Here is a 24,489-nt window from a genome sequence, read left to right on the forward strand (position 1 = left end):
AGATTATTTTGCCAAAAAGATGGAACCATTTTTACACTAAAATCACAGGTATTCTGTTTCACATCGAAACAGTCTCCTATCTTGATGGTATTTTTAATGTGACATTTGATGCTATTCTGTTAATTAATAAAAGCTTGTCTCAGAAGATATATGAGTTTTTAATAAAACAGATTTCTAAAAATACAAAAAAAAAAGGCCTTCATTTTCGGTGGCCAACTGATGAAGAATTCATACATCAAAGGAAACACATTCTGAGACTTCTCTGATGGACACTACTAAGCATTTAATGGTGAAGCAGCACAGAAATCTAATGGAAATAACCTCTTTACTACTTACTGTGTGTGCAGCAGCTGACAGCGGAGTTCTCTGCACTGGAGTTCTTTTATTGCTACGGTTATCCCACAGCACAATTTGGCCTGAATATGTACCACCAACAACCAGATTTGGATGAAATTTTGCAAACGTAGCAGACATCACAGCTGACTGTAAATAAGTAAGATTTCTATACTTAAGGTTCAAATGGAAGAAGCCTGATAAGTTATAAAAATAAATCTACACACAAACATTTTCCCTTTTATTGTAAGGTATTAGAGATTATAAAAAGACGTAAATTCGTTTAAAAATTTCATTTTATTTCAGAATATAAAAATATACCTTTAGAATAGTTTTTGCTTAAGTCAAATGTAATGATTGTTTATATAAATGTATTCAATTTATAAAGAAAGCAAAAAAATTATTGTTTGATTACAGTATTAAATCAAAAGACAACTGGCTCTAACAGTAATCTGACAACAGGGTATAAGCTAGTTTTGATTCAGTTAAGCATTTTTTTCAGAATTATGATTATTAAAAGATTATATAACTTATGCAACTAGAAAGGCTTGCAAATTCTAACCTTCCACTAAACTCACTTTAAAAATCTGCATCTGTTTCCTACTTCAAACATATGTTTCTATTTAAAACTATCTAGTTCCAACTCCTCAGGCCATGTATAAGTAATTCAGTGGGCCGACCGTCTAATTGTTTTTTCAGCAAATAAGTTCATGAGAAACTCCCTGTAGAAAAAACATTATATAAAAGATTTCTTTTATATAATCAATCACAATAACAGAAAATCACAACTGCAAAGGACTTCAGGTGTGATTAAACATAAGAGATGTCAGAAAAGCTACAAAAGGCAGATCATGTTGAACTGAAAAGTCTTCAGTTTTCTGTTAACATCTGTTTGCAAATATGAGGTGGTTTAGTAAATGCCAATCCAATGAAATCATTATGTTGACAAGAAAAGAAAAAAGGCACTTGTCTAAATTCACTAATGAATTCTTAAACTTAGGGAAGACTGTAAGATACCTTTACTATCTTACCTGGCAGTGAAACACATATTCTGGGGTAGTTTTTTTGTATTTCATATTCCATACAAGGGCTACACCATCAGGTTCATGAGGAGCATCTTCATTGTTATTATAAGAAGCCACGAGTAGCTCTGGATACTGCTCACAAGAATCAAGTGGAGAAAAAATTGCTACACATAAGAAATGTTTCACACTCTTAGTGACTCAACTATTTTTATCAAATTATTTTGAAAATACAAATATTTAACATTTCCGCAAGAAAGGTGTCACAAGAGTTATGATTACTGAGGTGTTAGTAAAACTCTAAATTAGTATAATTATTTAAAGTGTTTTAACATTAAAACATTTTATTAAAACACGCTGCAATTTTAACCAAAGAATATGGTGAGCAACTGAAATTAGCAAACCTGGGTTGTGGCATAAATTCAATTTTGAGTTTTAAATTAAATGATGTTTCCAATCCTTTCTTCCAAAGAATTTAAGATAAAATGAATACAATAACAGAACCATCATCCATTATTACTCTAAATGACATACACTGATTTAATTACACAAAATTTCCATAATTAAAAGTGCTTGTTAATTTTAATTTAAAAACGAGTAACCAATTTTGTTACAATTTACCTGAGATGACCAATCCAAACAACTAACAACACGATGCTTTGACCAACGTTCATCAAAAAATTGTCGATTTAATGACAGTTTAGCACCTGCTTGAATCTCTCTACAGAAAAAAACCAAATCCAAAAAAAGATGTTACAACTTCTCACTCTTGATCTGAAAGTAATTTAAGTAATCTTAAAGTAACATTGCTAAAGCCATAATTTTAGCAATTAAACATTACCCTTCTTTGTCTTCCAAATCTCTTCCACTGTAGTCAAAGAAGATGTTAATCTGCTCAGAAAGCGCTCTTTCTACAATTCTTGTAGAATGGTCAAAGAAACTTAAAAATTCCTCTGAGTGTAAGATTTGTTGCTTTTCTTCTTCAGTCAGCTCATGAGGGGGAGCTGGAAAACAAATATTTTCCTGAAGTCAGTCTAATTTACGTCCGTCAAATCCTGTCAATTCACTAACAGTTTGGATCAATGAATGCCACATACTTTTTTCCAACCAGATTCACCTCTTTCATTTAGAGCATTGTAGTCTACTTTAACACGTAAATAACAAAAAAAAAAATTTAATAAGAATCAACAAAATTTTTTAAAGTTAATTCTTTAGGATACCTTTACTATCATTTTCTTCATCCTTCTTTAAAGTTTTCTCTTCTTCAGGTTCAATAGGTGGTTTAGGAGTCACCACATCATCTTCTTCCTCTTCGTCTGAAAAAAAAAAACACAAAAACACAAAAATTATTTTTATGAAAATAACTGAACTTTTGAGCAACAGTTCAGAAGGTATACAACTAACTTTACATAAATGCAAAAGTAAACCACTGATAAGACAGAACAAGCATCAACACAATTTTAAAGAAATAAATAAGTGGAACTTCTTGGTGTTTATACATACCTATGTGGTATCCCTAATAGTCATTCCAAATTTTGTAGCCACGTAAACTGAATTAAGATATATAAGCAACTAGGACAAATTCCTCATGGAAATCTCTAAAAGCTTGCAAGCATTTATCATTCTAGACAGAACAACATGCAACTCCTGCATAGTTTTATGTAGCATGCTGACACATTAATGCTGTAGAATGAAGAAAATCAAATGTCTAAAATAGCCTACAGAGCTGGCTGCTTACTTGTGATCTGAAACCATCAGCGTCTAATGGGTCTTCATATGGCATAAAGACGGCTTACATTAACTCTCAGGTTGCTATTTGAGAGGCAGATTTTAAAGATAATAGCTATGAGACCACATTTTCTATTCTGTCATTTTAAATGCAAGTCTCATTATCTACCATTGCATGATGTGCAATAAGCACTTAAAATAATGTTTTCTTAACTTGGAACAAAAATATATATTGAGATAATATACAATGTTTATAAGAAGACTATTACTAAATCTCCTCTCCAAACCAAGAACTAACTTAAAATCACTTACTTTAAAATGTTATAGAGCATACAACTCTGCATACCTTCTCTTTTACTATATACTGAGACAGATTTTATGAAGAAAATGCTTATTTTTATTGCCTAAACAAGATGTGTCATTTGTCTATAAGGGAATGGCAGCAGGCGTCTGCAGCAGAGTGCATCTTAAGTAATGAGACCCTATTCAATAAGGGGACTTGTTATTTATAGTCATTTCCCCAACCCATGTTCAAAATTATCTAAAGCACACATACATGCTCCATACACAAAAGAATGGTCAAGGATGGGAACCAGCTGCCAAGTCATGGTCCCAGCAGCCAGGCCAGCTGACTAGATAGCAACAACCAGATGGCACTGCTGGGATTGTGTCTTTCTGCTACAAGGTGGCAAAGGGATGGCACAACATTCTTCCGCCTGGCTGCTTCCAATCCGGTCTCTCCCCAATGGTGAGACTGTGCAATTACCCACACTCCAGGAGGCCTACAGATAAGCCTTTACCCTGCAAACAAAATGCAGCTTGTAGGCCACACCAGCTGCCAAACCACACACGTAGTGTTAGGTTTGGAGAGCTATGAAAATCTTTCAGTCTATAGTATAAGCAATAAAAATATAGCTGTACCTGTAGGAAAGAAAGCTTTAAATGACACTGTATAATGCACACAATGATACAACCTCCAACTTAATCAAAATGATAATGACGTATGCCAATCCTACATTACATGAAATTGAGCGATTTTTACGTTCTGACAAGTTTACAGAACTAGGATAAATGGCACGAATGATTTCAATATATGCTCATACTTTTGAACCAAATGGTGAAGGTTAAAATTTTTCCTTTCAAGGGCCTCAATCAGCCACAAAGGAAAACAGTAATCACTGTCTTTTCAGCCAGCCCAACCGCATTTGTCAGCCCTTTCTCCGTCAATGCAGCCAGAGCAATCAACCTGCCAAACATTCAGAATGGAAAAACAATCTGAAAATACAGGGTATAATGCACCTGCCAGTGAAAATGGCCATTTCAAGAAAAGCTAGTGATCTCAGTGACCCTGCTGAGGAGGCGGTGGTGCAAAGGGGAAAGAACACGTAAAAGAATTCTTAGTGATCGCCACTCTCTTGCACATTGACACTTCCTTACAAAGCATGCCAATTACAGCTTTTGTGCTACTTAAAAAAATGAAAGCTTTTTTTGGGCAAAATAATCACACAGAGAAACAGAAAGACAGTACTCCTTTTTAGATGAATTCTCATATACAACAGATTATTAATCTGAAAACAGTATAACTGGTGACAATTCTATACTGTATCGCTCCAACTTGAAATTCTACCATAAAATCACCTGTAGGTGTAATGTAATAAAACAGTTTAATTACATTTAACTCAGAGGTTGACTTCTTTTAGAATAATGATATATTTACACTTCAATTAAAAATTAAGTCTGAGAATATATATATATTTTTTCATTTTCTGGCTATCAGTTATCCTAATCAATTTTGTTTACTTGCAGGGTTTACGGTATGTAAATCCTAAAATCAAAGAGGGGGATTTTGAGACACCCTGGACAGGTCTTCTTGAGCACTGTGAATTATAAATTACAGCCTCCTAGCCACATTGTATTTTCCTCCCTCAACTTTGTTGCATTATACAGCTTCTAAGTACTATTTCCAATGACAGGTGTCAAATTCCTGTCATAATGCATATGGTCAGTATTTTAGTGCCAAGTGACCTCATAATCTACATATTTAACAGAAAAGATCTTGTTTATAGACCATCTTCTCCTTCTAAAATTTAAAATGTAGATGAAGTATGTTAGACAGTGATCTATATCTGCCTCTTATATGGCATTTGCTATGCCTATTTGCCCATATAGATCAGTTTAGTTGTAGGTGAATGATGGATTACCAACTATTTAGATACATGTTTTCAGGATTTTGTTTTAGAGTTAATGTACCTACCTCCCTTTCTACATGGATGAAAAACTGATCTAAAAACTATGACAGGTCAAAAGATTAAGCCAAATAAAATTTCAAGGAACAAAAATGATCTGCTCTTCTTAAAAACTACAAAACATCGAATTTTTATTATAAAGCTGGTCTTAAACAATTATCTATATATATATATATCAAATATTTGGCAAAAATGCCCAGCAGTAATACCAGATTAGAGAATGTTCCTCTGAATAAATACACTCTTTTTAAAAACTAATACGATAGCTACTAAAGGACTACTGACACGATCAAAAATATATCGTAATTCTGAAGATTTTCTAAGCCAGTCCTTATTACATGATAAACTATAATGTATTTAAAACAGAAAAAGAATGCAACAGAGCAGGAAGACTGAAAAATGGGACTGCCATGTCACATCAATTTATTGATGAATATTCATTGCAATATGCTAAGTGGTTAACTCCATGCTTTCTCCGACAGGGAATCTAAGGTTATAAGCTGAGCAGTACAGAATGCATAAAAGTAGCAGTTACTTTTAAAATGACAAATCTCTTGTCAATGAATGCTAAGACTAGGTTTAATGAACCATTGAATTTTTACTTTGAGTTAACATCAAAATTGTGATGTATTTTGGTGAGATGGAAAGAAAAGCTGCTCTGTAAATTAAGCTGCACCTAGAAATAACACCAAAGAGTGAAATTCCAGTTGTCGGAATAATCTGTTACAATGGAGTAGGTTAATCAAAGTTAAATCATCTGTAAAATGGGTGGCTTTTGTTAAGCTGAAGGAAGGAGTCTTCAGAGCAGGTTTTCTTATCTGTATGTCACATTACACTTAAGAGACATCTAAGCCAAGAATAAGCCACAGAGTACACTTTGAACTATTTTAAAATGTTACAACACATTTAACAGGTAATATGCAACATCCTAGGAAATCCTCACTAAACACTGATACTTTTAAGTCTATCACTTATGATTAATTCTCATTATCAAGTGAAAAACAAGTCCCATCATTAGTGCATTAATGTTGTTCAGAAAATATGTTTGTTGTCTATAAATGTATTATGTAGTTTCATTACATTGGTGTGCCGTATTTTAAGATCGTTTTAATGTCCTATGGAGTATTCCTTATTTACCAAGTATCCTGATTATTTATGGTACAAAGGAAGTAGCCACCAAGTTCTAAAAATCAGAAAATATGTTGCATAAAAAATGATTTAATTTTCAAAAATTCAACTTATGAATAACTTCACAAAATCTTTAATGAGATTAGAGGGAAATGCTTTAATCATTAATTTTAAAAAATAAGTTAGATATGAACAGTTTTCCTTTAATATTTTCAAAATAACCCTTTCATTTCTAGATCAAAATCATTTTGAATCACTTCATTTCAATCCAGTTGTCCATAATTTCATCTACTTACACCTTACTCTTTAAAATCAATATTAAGAGAAACTTGTATTGGGACAAAGCTTCATGAATGGATCAATGGACTCCATTCTTTTTATATTTTTAAATATCTAGAATGATGTGCAAGTTCTCTTGGATTTCCTTAATAATTTAGATCTTCAACAAGGGAAAATATGTAGCAGTCTTTTAAATCAGGAAATATTTTGAATACAGATCTAATGCTAACTTGGGGGGAAAAAAGAAAGAAGTAAAATTTCAACTATGCCATTTACTTTAACACAATTTGTTTCTCTATATGGTCTTTTAATACAAAATTCAGATTTATCTAGGCACTACTGGCATCATTGACGTAGACCCTGATATCTGTAATCTCATAAGTATTACATTTTTCTGATGCCATAATTTCAGATAAGCTGATTAAAAGTCTTTAAGATTAAGAACAAATGCTTTAATTTTCAATTATATTTATATTCTCACAGATTCTCTGAGGGTTAAAACTCACTTTTATAGCTCTTATTTATTCTAGAATTTTAGAAAATTCCATTTTGGACAAAGGTAATATTAACCAGGGGGCCCAGAAATTTAGTCTACCTGGGAAGCATGGATTACAGACAGATATTAAGATCATGCAAGAAAAAATTTAGAGCTATTTACATGTAATACTTTTCTACACATTATAAATACTAATCAACGTGTTCCTAAGGAAAAATACCTGGCTACTAAACCAATACCAAAAATAATTGTAAAACTCCACACAGATAAGAAATTGGAATAGTGTAAGAACTGCAGTTCACTGGAAATCAAAAGCCAGGTTCTGGTTGTAGCCCTATGTCACCCACACTGTGACCACAGGCTCATCACAATTAACTTCTTCAGGCCTCAATTTCTTCAGGTATAAATAAACTGATAATATTAGATAACATAGGATTTCTTCCTCTTTAAAAATCTATCTAAAAATAGCAACAACAAAAATCCATACCAAAAAGGTAGATAAAAAATAATGCCATTTTCAAAAGAGTTAACAGACTTTTAAAAGCTAAAGGAAGAAAGTAACTTTTCCAGGAGTGTATCCGTGGGCACCATGAGAAGCTTTTTACCTGCCGAGAGTGAAATTGACTGAGGTCACATGTTCTTAGTCAATTTCTTTCACAGTAGGTGCTTTAAGACAGCAAAGCACCTCAGTTCAGAAACAGTACTACCAACTTAAAGAGTAAACTTGAAAGAAGATGGCTAGAATGGTTAAAAAGAAAAACAAGGCAGAATAAAAACCACTGCTTTTTTAAAAGATTAAGATTCAGCCATTTAAAAAAAAAATGGTAGAAAGATAAGAGTTAAGCCTAAGACCAATTTTTATCTTCAATTTAGTAACTCATATTACTCCTGCACTGATTACACTGCCTACCCAAGTTTAATTTACTGTCTGCTACACTCAAATTGTAATTTCAGCAATTTTGTCTCATAGTGAGTTTTGGAATATGTTACATAATTCTTAAATGGAAACCAACCAGGCAAAGTTTGAGAACCACTGTATTAAAGCAATGGGTAAGTCCAAGTACAGTTAAGCACAAAGTGTTTTTATTATAAAACCTTAATTTCAGGGTTTTTCTTTCCCTCTTTCTAAAACTTCCACAAATTGGGAAAAGAAACTTAATGGTAAGAGCCCTAGACATGAAAATAATTTTAATAATATAGAAAGGAAATGATCTCATTTTTATAAATAGCTTCAAAGGCTAAGGATGGCCCCATGGTACCAGGATAAATTTCTCATTCTCCTTCATTTATATAACTAAAAAGAAAAAGCAAAGAAAGGATGACCTAATGCCTTTATATATATAGCATATACTCAATAAAATTGTAGAATCATGAATGCTTGTTAGGTTGCAAATGAATAAACATGGACCTTTAAATTAGTATCTAAGTCTAGTCCACAAAGGAAAATTTTAAAGGTAGTGGTGCTGACGCAGACATACTCATTAGAAACTGGGCTGAGTTCACTTATCTTGTCACTTTCACCTGCGATCAGTGAAGATAAAAAAATTATATTTAGCACTATGAAAGAACAAAGCTTTTTATTCATTAATCTTAAACAATTACTATAAAATATTATCCTGATGCAGATATACCAATAAATAAGTTAATTAAACCACGCTATCCTTTAACGAAGTGTTTTTCAAACTACTGGTCTAACTAAACCAATGAATTTAGCACATTATGGTCATTTTTCATTTAAAAAATGAAATATAACAAGAGAAGGGGGGTGCTACTTAATAAAACTTTTGTTTTGGTTATACATCTGTATCCATGCTTACTGTATTACACTATAAATTGAATTTTTTATCATAGGTTAGTACCATAAGAGCACAAAAATGCTGCTTCAGTGACAGCATGAGAAAGCTCACCTTAAAATCAGACTTGGTTTAGAATCTTAGCTACACCAGCTATGTGACCCTTGATAAACTATCCCTTTGAGTTTTACCTTCTTCATGTGTAAATAGAACCTATACTTAACTCTTACAGTTTTGGTGAGAGGATTAGAGATTAAATGTAAAGTGCTTCACACTGTACCTGATATGTGAGCACTCCTTGTGGTTAAAATTTTCAGCTGTTAATTTAAACAAAGTTTGAAGAACCATTACAAACAAATAGCTAAAACTGAAAGATGTTAACAGGTTAAATTTTGTTCAAAGCATTCAGAGGGATACATAGAACACAAAATAACAACACATTTGTATCTACATAGTTTGTCAACATGGAACTCAAGAAGGCTTTAAGGAGAATCTATAATGGTTTCATTTATGGATATAAGAGCAAATAAAGACTAGAATATGATATAGTCATATTAAAACCAAGAACTGAGACTAATCATACTCTTTCACCCAATTACATCAATAATTATACTGTAGCCCATTAACACTTGAAAATAACCTATTCCCAGTAGTTACTTCCAGAGTAAATGCATGACAATAAACAATGCAAGTAAGCAAAATCATTCTCCTTAGTAGATAAAAGCAATTAATTCCTTTGCCAAATACTATGTTCTTACTACATGCCAGGCACTATTCAACCAGGCAGGCATTACAGCAATGAAGAAGAAACAGTCTCTATACTCAGAGAAAATCTGGCAAAGTTAAAGTTTGGTGATGCTAAAAGCCTTGCCCTAAATAATTTAAAACTGAAAAGAACAGAGTTTATCTTGTGCTTCTGGATCATCAGCTTATCTAACAAATCATGATCTTTCACATTTTTAGTTACTTACAAAATAAAAACAGGAAAAAGAATTTTTTTAAAAATGCTAGTCTTATACAGCTATACACTCAAATTAGTTCAATGGCAATAAGTTACAAGTTAATATTTAAATATTTACACACATCTCAAAATAAGCAATTAAAAATGCACATTTCAAATAGGATATAAAATCATATGTGTATATATATATATTTATGTGTGTATATATACAGAGAAAATTTTTTAAAAAAAACATTCTAGAAAACTGGAAACAAAATATTAATAGTGGTTATTACACAATGGAATCATGACATTTCCTTTATATCCTTTCTGTATTTTTTAATTGAAGTATAATTGTCACAAAAATCCTGTTAGTTTCAGGTATACATCATAGAGATTTGGTATTTTTATACATGACAAAATGACCCTAACAATACGTCTAGTTATCTGTCACCATATAAAGTTATTGTAATATTACTGAATATATTCCCTATGCTGTACATCATATCCTCATGACTTACTTATTTTATAACTGGAAGTCTGTACCTCTTAGTCCCCTTCACCCATTTCACCCACCCCCAATGTCTGCTCCCACTCTGGTAACAGCCAACAGTTTGTTTCCTGTATCTATGAATCTTGTTTCTGTTCTGCTTGGTTTTTTGGTTGTTTTTTAGACTCTACATACAGTATTTGTCTTTCTCTATCTGACTTATTTCACTTAGCATAATACCCTCTAGATCCATCCATGTTGTCACACATGGCAATATTTTATTCTTTTTAGGGCTGAGTAATATTCCATCTCCTTTACCCATTCATCTATCTATGGACACTTAGGCTGCTTCTGTATCTTCAACTATTGGTTGAAGATTGTTTTCTTCAGATAAATACCCAGAAGTGGAATTGCTGGATTGTATGGTGATTCCATTTTAATTTTTTGAGGAACCTCCATACTCTTTTCTAGAGTGGCTGCGCCAATTTACATTCCCACCAACAGTGTACAAGGGTTCCCTTTTCTCTACATCATCACCAAATCTTGTTATTTTTTTTCTTTTTGATACTACCCAATCTGACAGGTATGAGGTAATATCTCACTATAGATTTGACTTGCATGTCCCTGATGACTAATGATGTTGAGCATCTTTTCATGTGTCTATTGACCATCTGTAGGTCTTCTTTGGAAAGATACCTATTCAAGTTCTCTGCCCATCTTTTAATTGGGTTTTTTTTTTTTATATTGTCTAAGTTCTTTATATATTTTGGATATCAACCCCTTCTCAGGTGTATGATTTGCCAAGTTCTTCTCTCATTCAACAGATCGCCTTTTAGTTTGGTGGATGGTTTCGCAAAAACTTTTTAGTTTAATCCCATCTGTTTATTTTAGCCTTTGGTGCCCTTGCCTGAGGAAACCGGTCTAAAAAAATAGGTATGGCTAAGACGATGTCAAAGAGCTTACTGCTTATGTTTTCTTCCAGTTTTATGGTTTCAGGTCTTACATTGAAATCTTTAATCCATTTTGAATTTATTTTCGTATATGATGGAAGATAGTGGCCTAGTTTCATTCTCTATATTTTCTAAATTCTCCATGATATACTACTCTAATAGTTAGAAAAAAATATTTAAAAAAAAGGAATTCTTCACTTAAACTGAATATGATAGGCATTACCCCAAATAACTTCAGAATGCTTTACATTTCAAACAATCCAAAATGCATTGCATAAGTATGATGGAATAACTAAAAATAAATCTCCAAATTACTAGATGAAGAAAACCAGCCTAATATACTTTTTAAATGAGTCATTGTGCCCTCATTTTGGCTATTTTGCTCACTTTTTTGAGTTAACATATATAATAATGTAGCTTCAGAAAGACAGACATTAAAATACTTGAATATACTGAATATACTGATTAATAAAATATTATTTTCCAGAAATTATGGAATCCTGCAGTGTTCTCCATACTGTTAATTCAACACTTCATCTTTCCTTTTTTTTGTTTAAGTTGCTTATGTCTCGTGATTACCATCAGTGGCTTTTTTTCTAGTAAGACGAGGATTTTCCTCCTGTGAAAGCTATTTTACCAATCAATGGAGCAAGTAAGAATGAAAAAAATGTATCCACAGAAATGAACATTCACATGATCAAGTAAAAAAAAAAAAAAAAAGAACCTAGATAAAAATGTTACCCTGATTTCCTCAAAATTTTTGAAGTGTAATAGTATGTATGATAATGTCAACTCTTTTTGGGGAACAAGATGAAAGTGAACAGAAAAGTTTAAGGTATTTATTTCACTTCCATCCTTAGTGGACAGGGAAAGGAGAGTTGTTAAAAAGTACATAGATTGTAAATAGGTATAATCCTAATTTCTTTTGAGGGACATATAAAAATGAAAATTTAAAGATTTTCTTTGGTAACAGCTAAAGGTTTCAAGGATTCTTTTGGGGGGTGCGGGAGGGACAGAGAGAGAGAGGGAGAGAGAATCTTAACCAGACTCCATGCTGGGACATGGGCTCGACTGCACAACGCTGAGATCATGACTTGAGCCAAAATCAAGAGTTGGATGCTTAACCAACTGAGCCACCCAGGCGCTCCAAGGATTTTTTTTCTCCTTTTTGCTTACCTGTATTTTCTGGGCTTTCTGAAGTGAATATTGTTTTTGATTCTCCTTAATGGAGAAATGTGGTAATGAAACTGAAATTTTAAAAATAAATTAATTTAAATATTTGATAAACAAAGTTTTAATGTTTGATATTCCATAGTTAAACAGGAATAAATTTTCCTGGCCAAAGAGAAAAAATATTCCTTATGCACAGACTGCTAAAAGGAAAATTTATTATTGGACCACAGTGCAAAATATCAACAACTCTAAAATCCATAGCTCATTTGGTGGTAAACCTTGACATGACCAGAGGTAAAGGTATTTATAATCATTATTTATCTTACTTAGTTTGAATATTCATATCTTCTGCTGCCAAAATATTAATGCCCAAGTTGCTGCTGGAGTGTTTACTCACAGTACATAGACTTTACTAGTAACTTTTCTAAACTCTGACAAATTCTGAATTCAAATACATATGTGGCTTCAAGGGTTTCAGGTAAGGAACTATGGACCTGTATTAGGGCTATTATGTAAATCTCTTTTATGTGTGACATAATTTATTAGCCTAACTGGAAAAATACAAGAGCTATCATACTAACTTTATACGTGAATCATTAACTATCTGATGAGATTTTAAAAATTAGTTCCTGGGGAGGCTGGGTGGCTCAGTCGGGTAAGCTTCTGCCTTCAGCACAGGTCATGATCCCAGGGTCCTGGGATCGAGCCCCACATCGGGCTCCTTGCTCAGTTGAGGAGTGTGCTTCTCCCTTTCCCTCTCCCTTTGCCCCTCTCCCCAATGGTGCTCTCTCTCTCTCTCAAATAAATAAATAAAATGTTAAAAAAATTAAAATAAAATAAAAATAAAAATTAGTCCCCAATGTAAAAATGGTAACTCCTGGTTTAAGAATCAAAAGACTTGGGGTGCTGGGTGGCTCAGTCGTTAAGCATATGCCTTCGGCTCAGGTCATGATCTCGGGGTCCTGGGATCGAGCCCCGCATCAGGCTCCCTGCTCAGCGGGAAGCCTGCTTCTCCCTCTCCCACTCCCCCCGCTTGTGTTCCCTTTCTCGCTGTGTTTCTCTCTGTCAAATAAATAAATAAAATCTTAAAAAAAAAAAGAATCAAAAGACTCCTGGGGCGCCTGGATGGCTCAGTCAGTTAAGTGGTCAACTCTTGATTTCAGCTCAAGTTATGATCTCAGGGTCCTGGGATCGAGCCTCATGTCAGGGTCTGCGCTCAGCAGGGAAACTGCTTGAGGATTCTCTCTCTCCCTTGCCCTACGCCCCTGCTCCTCCTCTCTCTCTCTCTAAAATAAATAAATAAATCTTAAAAAAAAAAAGAATAAAAACACTCGACATTCAATATAATGTCTGTGTATACATCTCTCTGTTACACACAAATTAAAGGCTGCTTATGAAATCAACATAATAGAGCCCTTAGATCATAAAAGCAAAAGTTTTAGAATTAGATCTAGATGTGTTCATAAATATGGATAACAACGACAACATATCAGAATATCATACGCTCTAAAGAAAATTTACATGGTTTCATTTACTGTGTGATACATTCTTTTAGGAAGGATTGTGCTCAGTGACAGAGACATAGATCATTCCTAAGCTTTTCTGATTCTAAAGCATCACATATCAATGACAAAATGAAGATTAAAAACTTAAGTTTATGTCAACAAAATTAAAAACCATATATACAGTTTATACTTTCATTAACTTCTAAAAGAAAAAGGTTTAAAACTCTAAGAAACAAATACATCAATACAGAAACCTTAAAGCATTAGTTTTATGATGTTTCCCTTAGAAAATATGCCAAAAAAGAAAGAGAAAAAAAAGAAAGAATCTATTTATTCAATATGGGAATTTAATGATCATCATATTAAGGATAGATATTCACCTTCTTTGGGTTGAGCCATAACTGGAGTCTGAGTTTCCTTTGTATATGTGACGATTTCTCGAGGAGGAAAGTCAACTTGTGTAATTTTAGCCATTCCAAGTTTAATAGGTCCTCGTCTAAATAAAGTGAAGACAAATGTTTTTAAATACAACAAATGACACATTTTAACTACATCAAACCATGTTTTTTGGAAAATTAAGAATTAAACATTGTGTATCCAACATTGTAATTTAAATCCCTGTTTTATTCAAGAAATTTTAGATGAACAATGAATTGGCTTTATTTTAACAAAAGAATTTAGAAGATAGCAAAAACAAAAGATATTTCTGAATCATTCAAGATGTTTGTTTTTCACTTTAAAAAGGCAAATAATTTAGTTTCTTAGAGCAAATGTGTGGGTAATAATAGACTAGGATGATAGGAATTTCAGAGTGGACTACTAAATATGGTCGGTTATGAGAACTGTTCTTAGAAGGGATATTGATTCCAGACTTTTCTGAAGAGGCAGATACATGGATCTCAGACCACGTTTAGTTTCCTTCACCATTAGGAGACTTAAGCTTTAAGAATGAAAAATAAGTTTCTGTTGAAACCCTTTTTCTACTTATACTTTGCATAAATTAAGAATCATAAAGTCAATTTAGATTTTAAAATGAAATATTTAAACTTTTAAATCTCTAATCTCTGCATGGTCAGTACTGTCCTTGATTCATATATGGACAAACTACAATGCAGATATTCTACACCTGAATTAAAGCGACAGATATTTTGAATACAATAAAACTATTAAAGTCACTTCTGTTTTAAATAGAGGGAATACATTCTTCTTTGACAAAGAGAAGAAGAGAATTATAGCTGAGGAAAATCGATCAAAAGAAAAATATTTTTTATTAGATATATGGATCTTTTCTTGATTTATTAGATATCTAAATGCTAAATCAAATAATACAGTATGCTTACAAGCTCCCAAAGAAGTTCTCAATTATAAGACTATCTTAAAAGGATATCTAATAAAAGCATTGCTGTAACTTCAGAATATCAAGCAGGATACCTGAAATATATACATATATGTAATAATAACTATTTTCTTATAAAACATTTTCAAAATCCTATACAAAAAATTATAATAAAATTAGTACATTGAATGGATTAGTTTTCTCTAAGGTCCCAAATGTGGGCTATGATAAATTTTTAATGTGTTTTCCACTTTAGGAATATCTTAGCTTTAAAGGGAAAAAAAGGTGCATTATCAAAGAATTAAATGGGAAAACTTAAGCAGATTTGAAGTAATCTCATATTCTAAGAATAAAATTTAAAATAAGAAACACTGTATTCTGAATTTTAAGATACAAACTACTTAAAAAGTTAAACACTCACATATCTGAGAAAAAATGGCCAAGCCAAGAACATTAAGAATAAGTTACTAACTTGGCTGCATATAGGGTCTAATTAGACAAAAATCACATTAGAACAAACAAACAAAATACTCTAAGATTTAGGGGTAGAACGGTAGGGAGGTAATACCTCACTTATCCAAAAGCCACTTTTCCTGAGAATAAAAAAGCAACTAGGAGGGGGGGAGTCTCAGGGCAGCCAACAGAGAAGCTTCCCGTTAATGTACAAGAAGCTCATATACTTTTCTTATATGCCCTAATTCAAGGCTTATTTACTCTTACTTTAGACATAATTCCAAAAGGTGTTGGTCACATGATTTAGAAGGTGCAAATTACCAAATTACTATCTGAGTAAGGCACAATGGCAGCAACAAACATAATTTGCACTGGAGACTAGAATAAATAAATGAGTGAATAAATGAATTAAAGAATAAATCAATAGCAATCTGGGGCCACAGTTCTGTTCCTCTTAAAAACCTAAGAAAACATCAGGAAATTTTAATACAGGAAAATAAATTAATATTTATATCAAGTAACCCAGAAAAGGTTCAATTATATGTAGAATACGTATCAGAAAAAGTCTGGGAAGTTTGTAATACAGCTTAGAAAATTTCACATCAAAAATACAGACATAATCAAAGGACTTTGGACACTTAATGGGTAAACTTAGGGAACCTAGAAAATCAGATACATAAAATATTTCTTTCACTAATGATAGAGGATAAATGAGGTGTCACAGTAAAATATTAACTTTTTCCTTTTCCTAATCGTATAATGTACATTAGAAACTTAAATAAAATTAGGACAATTTCACAAAGAATCAAATTAATTATAAAAGAGGGAAGGTAAAAAAATCTATTCAATACCCCAAATCGGAATCTGAGTGAAGCTGAAGAACTGATGGATCTGTATCCCAATGCAGCGTCCTAAATGGTTGTAGGACAACCATGAAGCGTTAGCAAAAAAGGCCATAAGTTAGTCAAGCAAATACATTCTATGAATAGGTAAAGCTAAAATACTGTTCACAATTAAAAACCTCATGTTCTGGTTAATAGAAAAAAACACCAGGTATCATTCAATGTTCTAGTGCACGCCATAAGCAGAAGGTGGTTAAAGATGTAAACATACAACCCAGATTAGTTAAGACAGTATTTTCAGATTACAGGAAACTAATATTGCCTAATAATGGACAAGAACAGCCAAAGCGTCCAACAACACAAATAATACATTATTTTTGGATAACAAGCTAGGCTATAAAAATAGCTAAAATTTTAATTTTCTTAATTAAAAAAGCATTAGTAAAAACATCTTAGTTAACATATTATAATCTTGCCCAAAGCACTAAATGTGTGCAGGAAATTTTCATATTGGTAAAGGAAACGAATCAACACATAAGTCTTTCGGTGAGAAAACCAAAGACTATTCCACTGGGATACAAAAAAGCTAAAGTTTCCAAAATGTGACCCCTATGTAATTTATGGGTTAAGCACTGCCTTGGGCTTACATGTCATCTGCTTTAGAAAACAACTAAAGATTTCTGTCTCTAGGAAAAAATAAATTTTCCCAGGAAAAATATTTTATGTTCAAAGGACTTACCTAAATTAACTAAACTTCTAGAGAGTATCAATTCTAAATAAATATTTGGTTGTGTTTTAGCCTTGCCTACCGGGTAAATAACTTACATAGGATCTTTTCCACTTAAGCCAAATCTTGTATTACTAGAACAAAAGGTACTTTATCACATGGGCATGCTTACAAGGTAGCAGTATATAAGATAATTATGTACAGTACTGTATGATACTCATAGTTTCTATTAAAAAGTTAAGCACAATATATTCAGTACTACTATTTTTGGTTATCTATATACTCACATAAGTCATAACAAACAACTAAAACAGCTACAATATTTAAATACAACAAATGATTTCTATATTTTACCTGTCTATACAATTTATCAATAAAAACACTCAGATGAATTGAACTAGAGAAATTCTTCATATTAAAAATATAAAGAAAGACTTGGGGATTTAAACAGGATTGCGTATATGCAAAGAAAAGGTCACTCTGAAGATCTACTTTGTATTAAACTATGAACAGCAACAAACTCAGGCTTTGTTAAATCAGAAGGGGTCCTATTAGGTGCTCTCCAACAAATGTTCTGTCCCCAACCTTTACATTATATGAGAGGTATAGCTGTTATTAGTGACCTACAGCTCCTTTTGAGGATGTCATTTAAGTCTAAAATTAAGCAGGGGCTCCTGGGGGGCTCAGTTGTTAAGCATCTGCCTTCGGCTCAGGTCATGATCGCAGGGTTCCTGGGATCGGGCCCGCATCGGGCTCCCTGCTTGGCAGGAAGCCTGCTTCTCCCTTTCCTACTCCCCCTGCTTGCGTTCCCTCCCTCGCTGTCTCTCTCTTACTGTCAAATAAATAAATAAATAAATAAATAAATAAATAAATAAATAAAATCTTAAAAAAAAAATTAAGCAAAACTTTGCCTAAAAATATAGCCAGTACTGAAAATACATTGTACAACATACAGAATTATGTTTATTAAAGGCATCAGCAGACATATAAAGTAAAATTCCAATATAATCCAAAAGCCTGAGAGATAAACTGATCAAGAATGGAAAAAGGAAGAAACATGGATTACCCAACTGAGTAACTGTCAGCTAAATTGTAGAGATAAGAGAAGTGAATGAGAAAGAGAACTAGAAACTTAATGAAATTCAACTCCAAATCTGCAGAGTTAGAGAGATATCACTTTTCATGGTCTTTTAACATTTATTCATAAATTACAACCAGGCCCAACAGAAATTTTTGGCATTCAGATATGTCTTGATACCATATCTGGTAATGTCTAATATATCGTATCCTACTCCCTGAGTGTACTAATCTGGGACTGTCTTGCCCAGTTAACAGAGTGTGTAGGTTCATACATCCCACACATCTTCATGTATTTTCCTGTGATATTTCTTCATATTCTCTTCATTCTTTCATTACCAACACATGCCTGCTCAATTCAAGTTCATTCAGTTTCATTCTCAGATCTTAGCATACTTTTCAAAAGCCATATATTTAGAAATGCTATTATTTCACTGCCAATAGCACCAATTAATCAACAAGATTATCTCTCTACTATGCAATCTGGAGGTGATGTAGTAGAACTCTTAGTTTTTACTCTTGTATGTATACATATATACACAAAAAAGAACATATGCAGCCTTCTTGAAAATTAATGATTAAAACCAAGTCTGTGCTCTCAAAGGAGACAATGTATGTAGTAAGATTAAAAAGATACCAGGTCACCTCATTCAAAAAGAGGAGTATTTTTTGCTCTCCTGTTAAACTGAGAAGAAACTAAATTTTACATTCACTCTCTAATAAGAACAAACCCCTAAAGATATTTAAATACCTGTTTTCTTGTTTTATAACTTATCATTAAAAATTTATACTTTAAACTTAAATAAACACAAGTTAGCTTGGAACTTTTCAGTACAGTGAATAATATCTTTAAATTAACGATGTAATCACTAGAGTATAAGTTCCATGAAGGCAAGGACCATGAATATTTCATTTTCTGTGATAATCTATATAGTATTTAACATTAAATTGGCAATTTGATGAATATGTGTTCTACATACAAATAAATATCTTAACAGTATTTACTCCCTGTACCAATTCACAATATTCCAATGGGTCTCTAATAAACTCTAGGTTTCCCAATGAAACTCAGAAGGACATGTTCTAATTCACATTAATTTCAAAAACCAGGTAGATGGAAGTGCCTGGATGGCTGAGTTGGTTGGGCATCCAACTACTGGTTTTGGCTCAGGTCATGATCTCAGGTGTCATGGGATCAAGCCTCATGACAGGGCTCTGTACTCAGTGGGGAGTCTGCTTCAGTTTCTCTCCCTCTGACCCTTCCCCCCCACTTGCACTACCTCTCTCCCTCTCTCAAATAAATAAATAAATCTTGAAAAAAAGAACAAAATCAAGTAGATGTTACATAGTTTTGAAAGCAAACTTGCTGATGCAACATTTAAAATAATCTTTCTACTATTCAAAATCAAGAACAGAGTTCAAAATGAACACAGTACAATATCTACATAAAAATAATTTATAATACAATTAAATTTAATAAATATAATAATTCTTTGGGTAAATATTTGTACTACAGTAAAGCTGTAGAAGGCGAAAAAAAAGCCTTCTCTTGAAAACACCACTTGCTTATTAGCAGAGGAATATAAACATATTTGTACAAAAATAGAGAAGCATGAAGTATGAAACAAATTTAGTCTTAAAAATGAGTTCAGACTAAATTTAGCCTTTAATCTAGAATATATACTATTTTATAAGGTACTATTATTTCTAAAAAAAAGTTTTGATATTTCTTAAATGATGGTTTTATTATTTACTTCCAATGACAATACAGCTTAGATTTGCAATTTTGGTTCTATTTACAAAACAGTTTTGGAAAATACATCTCAAATTCAAACTGGTGAGACTTTTTTGTCTTCTAATTGTTAATGATAACCTGATTATTCAGGAATTGGTTAAAATATCGAGTTTATTATATAGCTTCCTTGCTTTTTTCTGGCCGTCTTTTAGATACTCATTACTTATTTATAACTTCAATCAGAGGAACTTAGGCACAAAGAAGATGAGACTTCTCAAGTTTATTTCTTATTAAGAGGTATGTTAAGATGTTAAGGTATGTTAAGATATTTTTCTGAGGAGGACATTTAACTTCCTGCCCAAAATAAGGATTCTGAATAAAGATTTTAACCATGTTTAATCTCATTTCAACTGACACAAAGAATCAAACAGTTATGATGCTGTTTTTAAAAGACTTGCTGTTATTGTGTATGTGTGTATGTGCATGTGTGTGTGTGGGGGGGGTACGTGTGTGACAAAGAGGAATAAGTAAAAGTACTTTCCCCAAGACAATCTTTGGAGAGAGGCTAAAATCTTACTGAACTTTTGGAAAGCAAGTCCCAACATGTGTACAGGATCCTAAAACAAATATGAAATATAGTTTTACAAGGAAGACATGAGTATGGGAAAACTAGGCAGAAAACATTTTTTTTTAAGTGAGGTATAATTGACATATAACACTATATTACTTTCAGGTGTACAAAATAATGATTTGATATTTGTATATACTGTGAAATGATCACAATTCTAGTTAACATGTGTCAGCATATACAGTTAACAAACGTATTTTTTTCTTGTGATAAGAACTTTTAAGATCTACTCTCTCAGCAATCTTCAAATAGGCAATATAGTATTATTAACTGTAGTCGCCATGCTGTACATTACATCCCCAGAACTTATTTATTTTATAACTAGAAGTTTGTAACTCTTTTGAAACTCTTCACCCATTTTGACCATTCCCTGTCCTCCACATCTGGCAACCACCAATCTGTTCTCTGTTATCTATGAGCTTGGATTTCTTTGGTTTTGGGGTTTTTTTTTTTCATTCCACACATAAGTGACATAATTCAGTATTTGTCTTTCTCTGACTTCTTTCATTTAGCATAACGCCCTCAAGACAGTAAACACTCCTGTTTCCTTAGCAGTTATCTCTATTTGATATTTTATGCACTATTATTTTCTATCTTAATTATAACTAGTGACTCAATAGAACACAATTGAAGTACTTACCCAAATTGTTTAGATTTTCAATTACTGAATGGACAATTAAGCACAACAGAGGTTTTACATTATTTATAAACTATTTTACACTATATTTATACTATTTTATACTATCATACACTATTTACACACTATTTACATTGTTTATATTATATTATATATACAAAACATTTACACAATAACCTGTGAAGTATGCTTAAACAGAAAAAAATCAAATTGTCTTTATTTTAATATAAAATAATTAGTGTGAAATCAGTTAACTATTCAGTCTAAATTAATCAAGAGGGACAGTTAAAATACTATTAAAAAAATCCCCTAATTTAAAACAAATAATTTCTATGCCACTTAGATTTCAAAATGTTAATTTTAACATAACTATTTAGAGTTCCTCTAAAGCATCAACAGCATATAGGCACTAAATACATTCTATCATTAAACTATTAAAAGAAATTTACTGTACCTAGATCCCACTGCACCATCTCCAGAGTCTTGGCTTCCAGCTTCACTTGGTGTGCTCACAGATTTGGAGGATGGAGACATAGGAGGAGGGACTAAATAGTGAAATAGACAGGTATCCGCTGTTACTACACGGAGAGGTTGCTCAGCTTATGATGTTTCAAAAGTAATTTAACATGAAGTAATTAACAAAAAAGAAAAAATGGCAAACCAAAAAACAAAAATACATGAATGAAAATGAATAGTAGAAAGAAGAGGAGAAAGACAAAGTTAACAATGCATGCTGACGGCTCATGCAATTTCTCTGGCAAAATGCATTTGGGTTTTATATTAAAAAAAAAAGCAAGATTATGAAAGGATGCATCTTCATCCCAGCCAACATCAAATGTGGGTACTAATTTTCAAAGGAGAGCATTCCTTCCCCCCCACTTTCTAACTTCTCACTTTTAAGATCACCAGATTATAAATATTACTTATAACTGTTGTCAAAAATCAAAACTCTGAAATATCCTTCAAAAGTCATTTACCCTTGGTTTTCTGAGATTTTTTTTAAATGTTAATTTTTGTCTAACAATTTTTATTTCAGAAATTTATGCCTTAAATGATTTCATTTTCCCCTTGGCCAATTTAGAGAAAATGACCACAGCTAAAGGAATGGCTCCTTTAAAATGTCCATTAGTTTCCAGCAATTTGGGTGAAAAATGCAAACGGGCCATAAAACAGCATGCCTTCTAGACATGATGCATAACATAAAATGATGCATGCAACTTAAACAAGGCAAGACTTATGATAACTTCCTTACCCCAGTATTCAGAAAAAACTGAAGTGTACAGACAAAGATACAGACACCCAAAATATTCTTAATCCCTTCTTATAGAAAAATACATATTTTTCATAGTATATAAAACAAACAGCAAATGCTTTCCCCTAAATCATCACTCTTAACATTATATATCAACAGTTGAACGTGCACATTTCATGCTATTACATTTGTAAAACATTTTGATTACCATTGCAGGAGTATAGGAGGATCATCACTGCCATCTTCTGGTTAAATTTTACCATAAATGTCCCCAATCCCAAGTATCTTTGTAAAATAATCTTTCGTATATAATATTAAGTGACTAACACATTTTATGCTGAGCTGCAAGCCCTTCTTTTAATAGTCTACTGAAAAGAAGGTAAGTTCCTAATTAGAAATGAACTGATCTAAAGAACTACGTATTTATTTAAAAATCTATGGTTTGGGGATAGTCACATTCATTGAACCCTTAAAATTATATTTAAATGTTTATACATGATACAATAAAAAAGGTAGGTTTGCTAATCTGACAAAATGTACAAGTATAGTATGATGAGTTACATCTTTTGCCTTTTCTTTTCTCTTGGTAATGTAAACTCTACACTCAATGTCGGGAGTGAACTCACAACCCCGAGTCACATGCTGTACTGACTGAGCTAGCCAGGTGCCCCATGGTGAATTACATCTTAAACACAGGTACAAAACTAACCATCCTTATTTTTCCAATGGCAAATTCTACTGGTAACCAATAGTAAGATTAGAAGAAAAAAAATCGTAACTAGAATGTTTCCTGAGATATAGTGAGTAATTCTTGCTTAAGTTCCAAAGGACTATAAAAACTTAATTGAATGTTTCTAATTTTGTGACTACATCTCTCAGAAACAATGATAAAACCAGACCACCTTCACATAGTTCACAGGTGGATGGCACTGTGCTAGGTGCTGCATGTACAACTCAAAGTAGCTAATTATGATTTGTATCTAAAATAAAAGAACATTATGTCCCCTAACTTCCTTTAGGCTATATTCCTCATCTTTTTGTCTGTTTCTCAATGTGAGGCTTTCCCTAGACTAAGTCCCAACTGATGCAAGAATAAATAGTATCTTACTTGGTTAAAACTACTTTATAAAAAAATGTTACCTCAAATTCTTTATGGAAACAGATTAAACAGTAATTATATGTACATAAATACACTAACCTAGCCAATAAAAGTGTCGGAAATAAAAGTTCCCAAGATAAAAAATAAATTACAGGGGTGATGCTACCAAATTATCATAGTTTATCAGCCAGAAGCAAAGTTAATCACCATGGCATCACATTTGTAATTCAATAAAAATCTCCATCCCAGAACTGTATCATTTCTCACAAAAGATAGTTTTCAAGCCAGTTTATAGAAAGGACTCATTAAAGACTCAAAGTTATTATCTGGCTAACCCACTTCATCTTGCAATAATAAATAATGTATACTACAGAAGAGACAAACCTAGAAAAAGAAAATTACCATTATTGAAAAAGGAGTAATATTAACAGAAAAAAAGGTAATGGTAGTATTGTTTGGTCACTACCATATTTCAACCTAATGAGTCTAGAAAAATCAAAGATTACAGTAATTGCACAATAAGGCAATGCCACCATACTCCCAGATTCAACAAACAACCCCCAAGAACAAACAGCATGCATTCAGGGAGGTTAAAAAAACCTCTGAACTCATAGCCCCTC

General features: G+C 32.5%; 1 protein-coding gene across 5 annotated transcripts in view; it reads right to left on the reverse strand.

Annotated features, from left to right (window-relative positions):
* Positions 1-24,489, reverse strand: part of DYNC1I2 (dynein cytoplasmic 1 intermediate chain 2) — a 53,508-nt gene that overhangs the window by 18,673 nt on the left and 10,346 nt on the right. For 4 of the 5 annotated variants that reach the window (XM_028124304.2, XM_028124319.2, XM_028124299.2 and 1 more), the window contains exons 4-10: positions 21,973-22,063; positions 14,464-14,579; positions 2,576-2,671; positions 2,197-2,359; positions 1,977-2,076; positions 1,365-1,490; positions 337-483 (exon numbers count right to left, since the gene is read on the reverse strand). In XM_028124304.2, coding sequence (XP_027980105.1) covers positions 337-483; positions 1,365-1,490; positions 1,977-2,076; positions 2,197-2,359; positions 2,576-2,671; positions 14,464-14,579; positions 21,973-22,063 — 839 coding nt within the window. Of the gene's footprint in view, positions 1-336; positions 484-1,364; positions 1,491-1,976; positions 2,077-2,196; positions 2,360-2,575; positions 2,672-14,463; positions 14,580-16,723; positions 16,784-21,972; positions 22,064-24,489 lie in introns of all 5 variants that reach the window. The other variant, XM_028124330.2, reaches the window with a different exon arrangement.

This window comes from Eumetopias jubatus, unplaced genomic scaffold, assembly GCF_037043125.1.
Source record: "Eumetopias jubatus isolate StellerSeaLion01/CBP00866 unplaced genomic scaffold, mEumJub1_p1.0 scaffold_3, whole genome shotgun sequence".
NCBI lineage: Eukaryota > Metazoa > Chordata > Mammalia > Carnivora > Otariidae > Eumetopias > Eumetopias jubatus.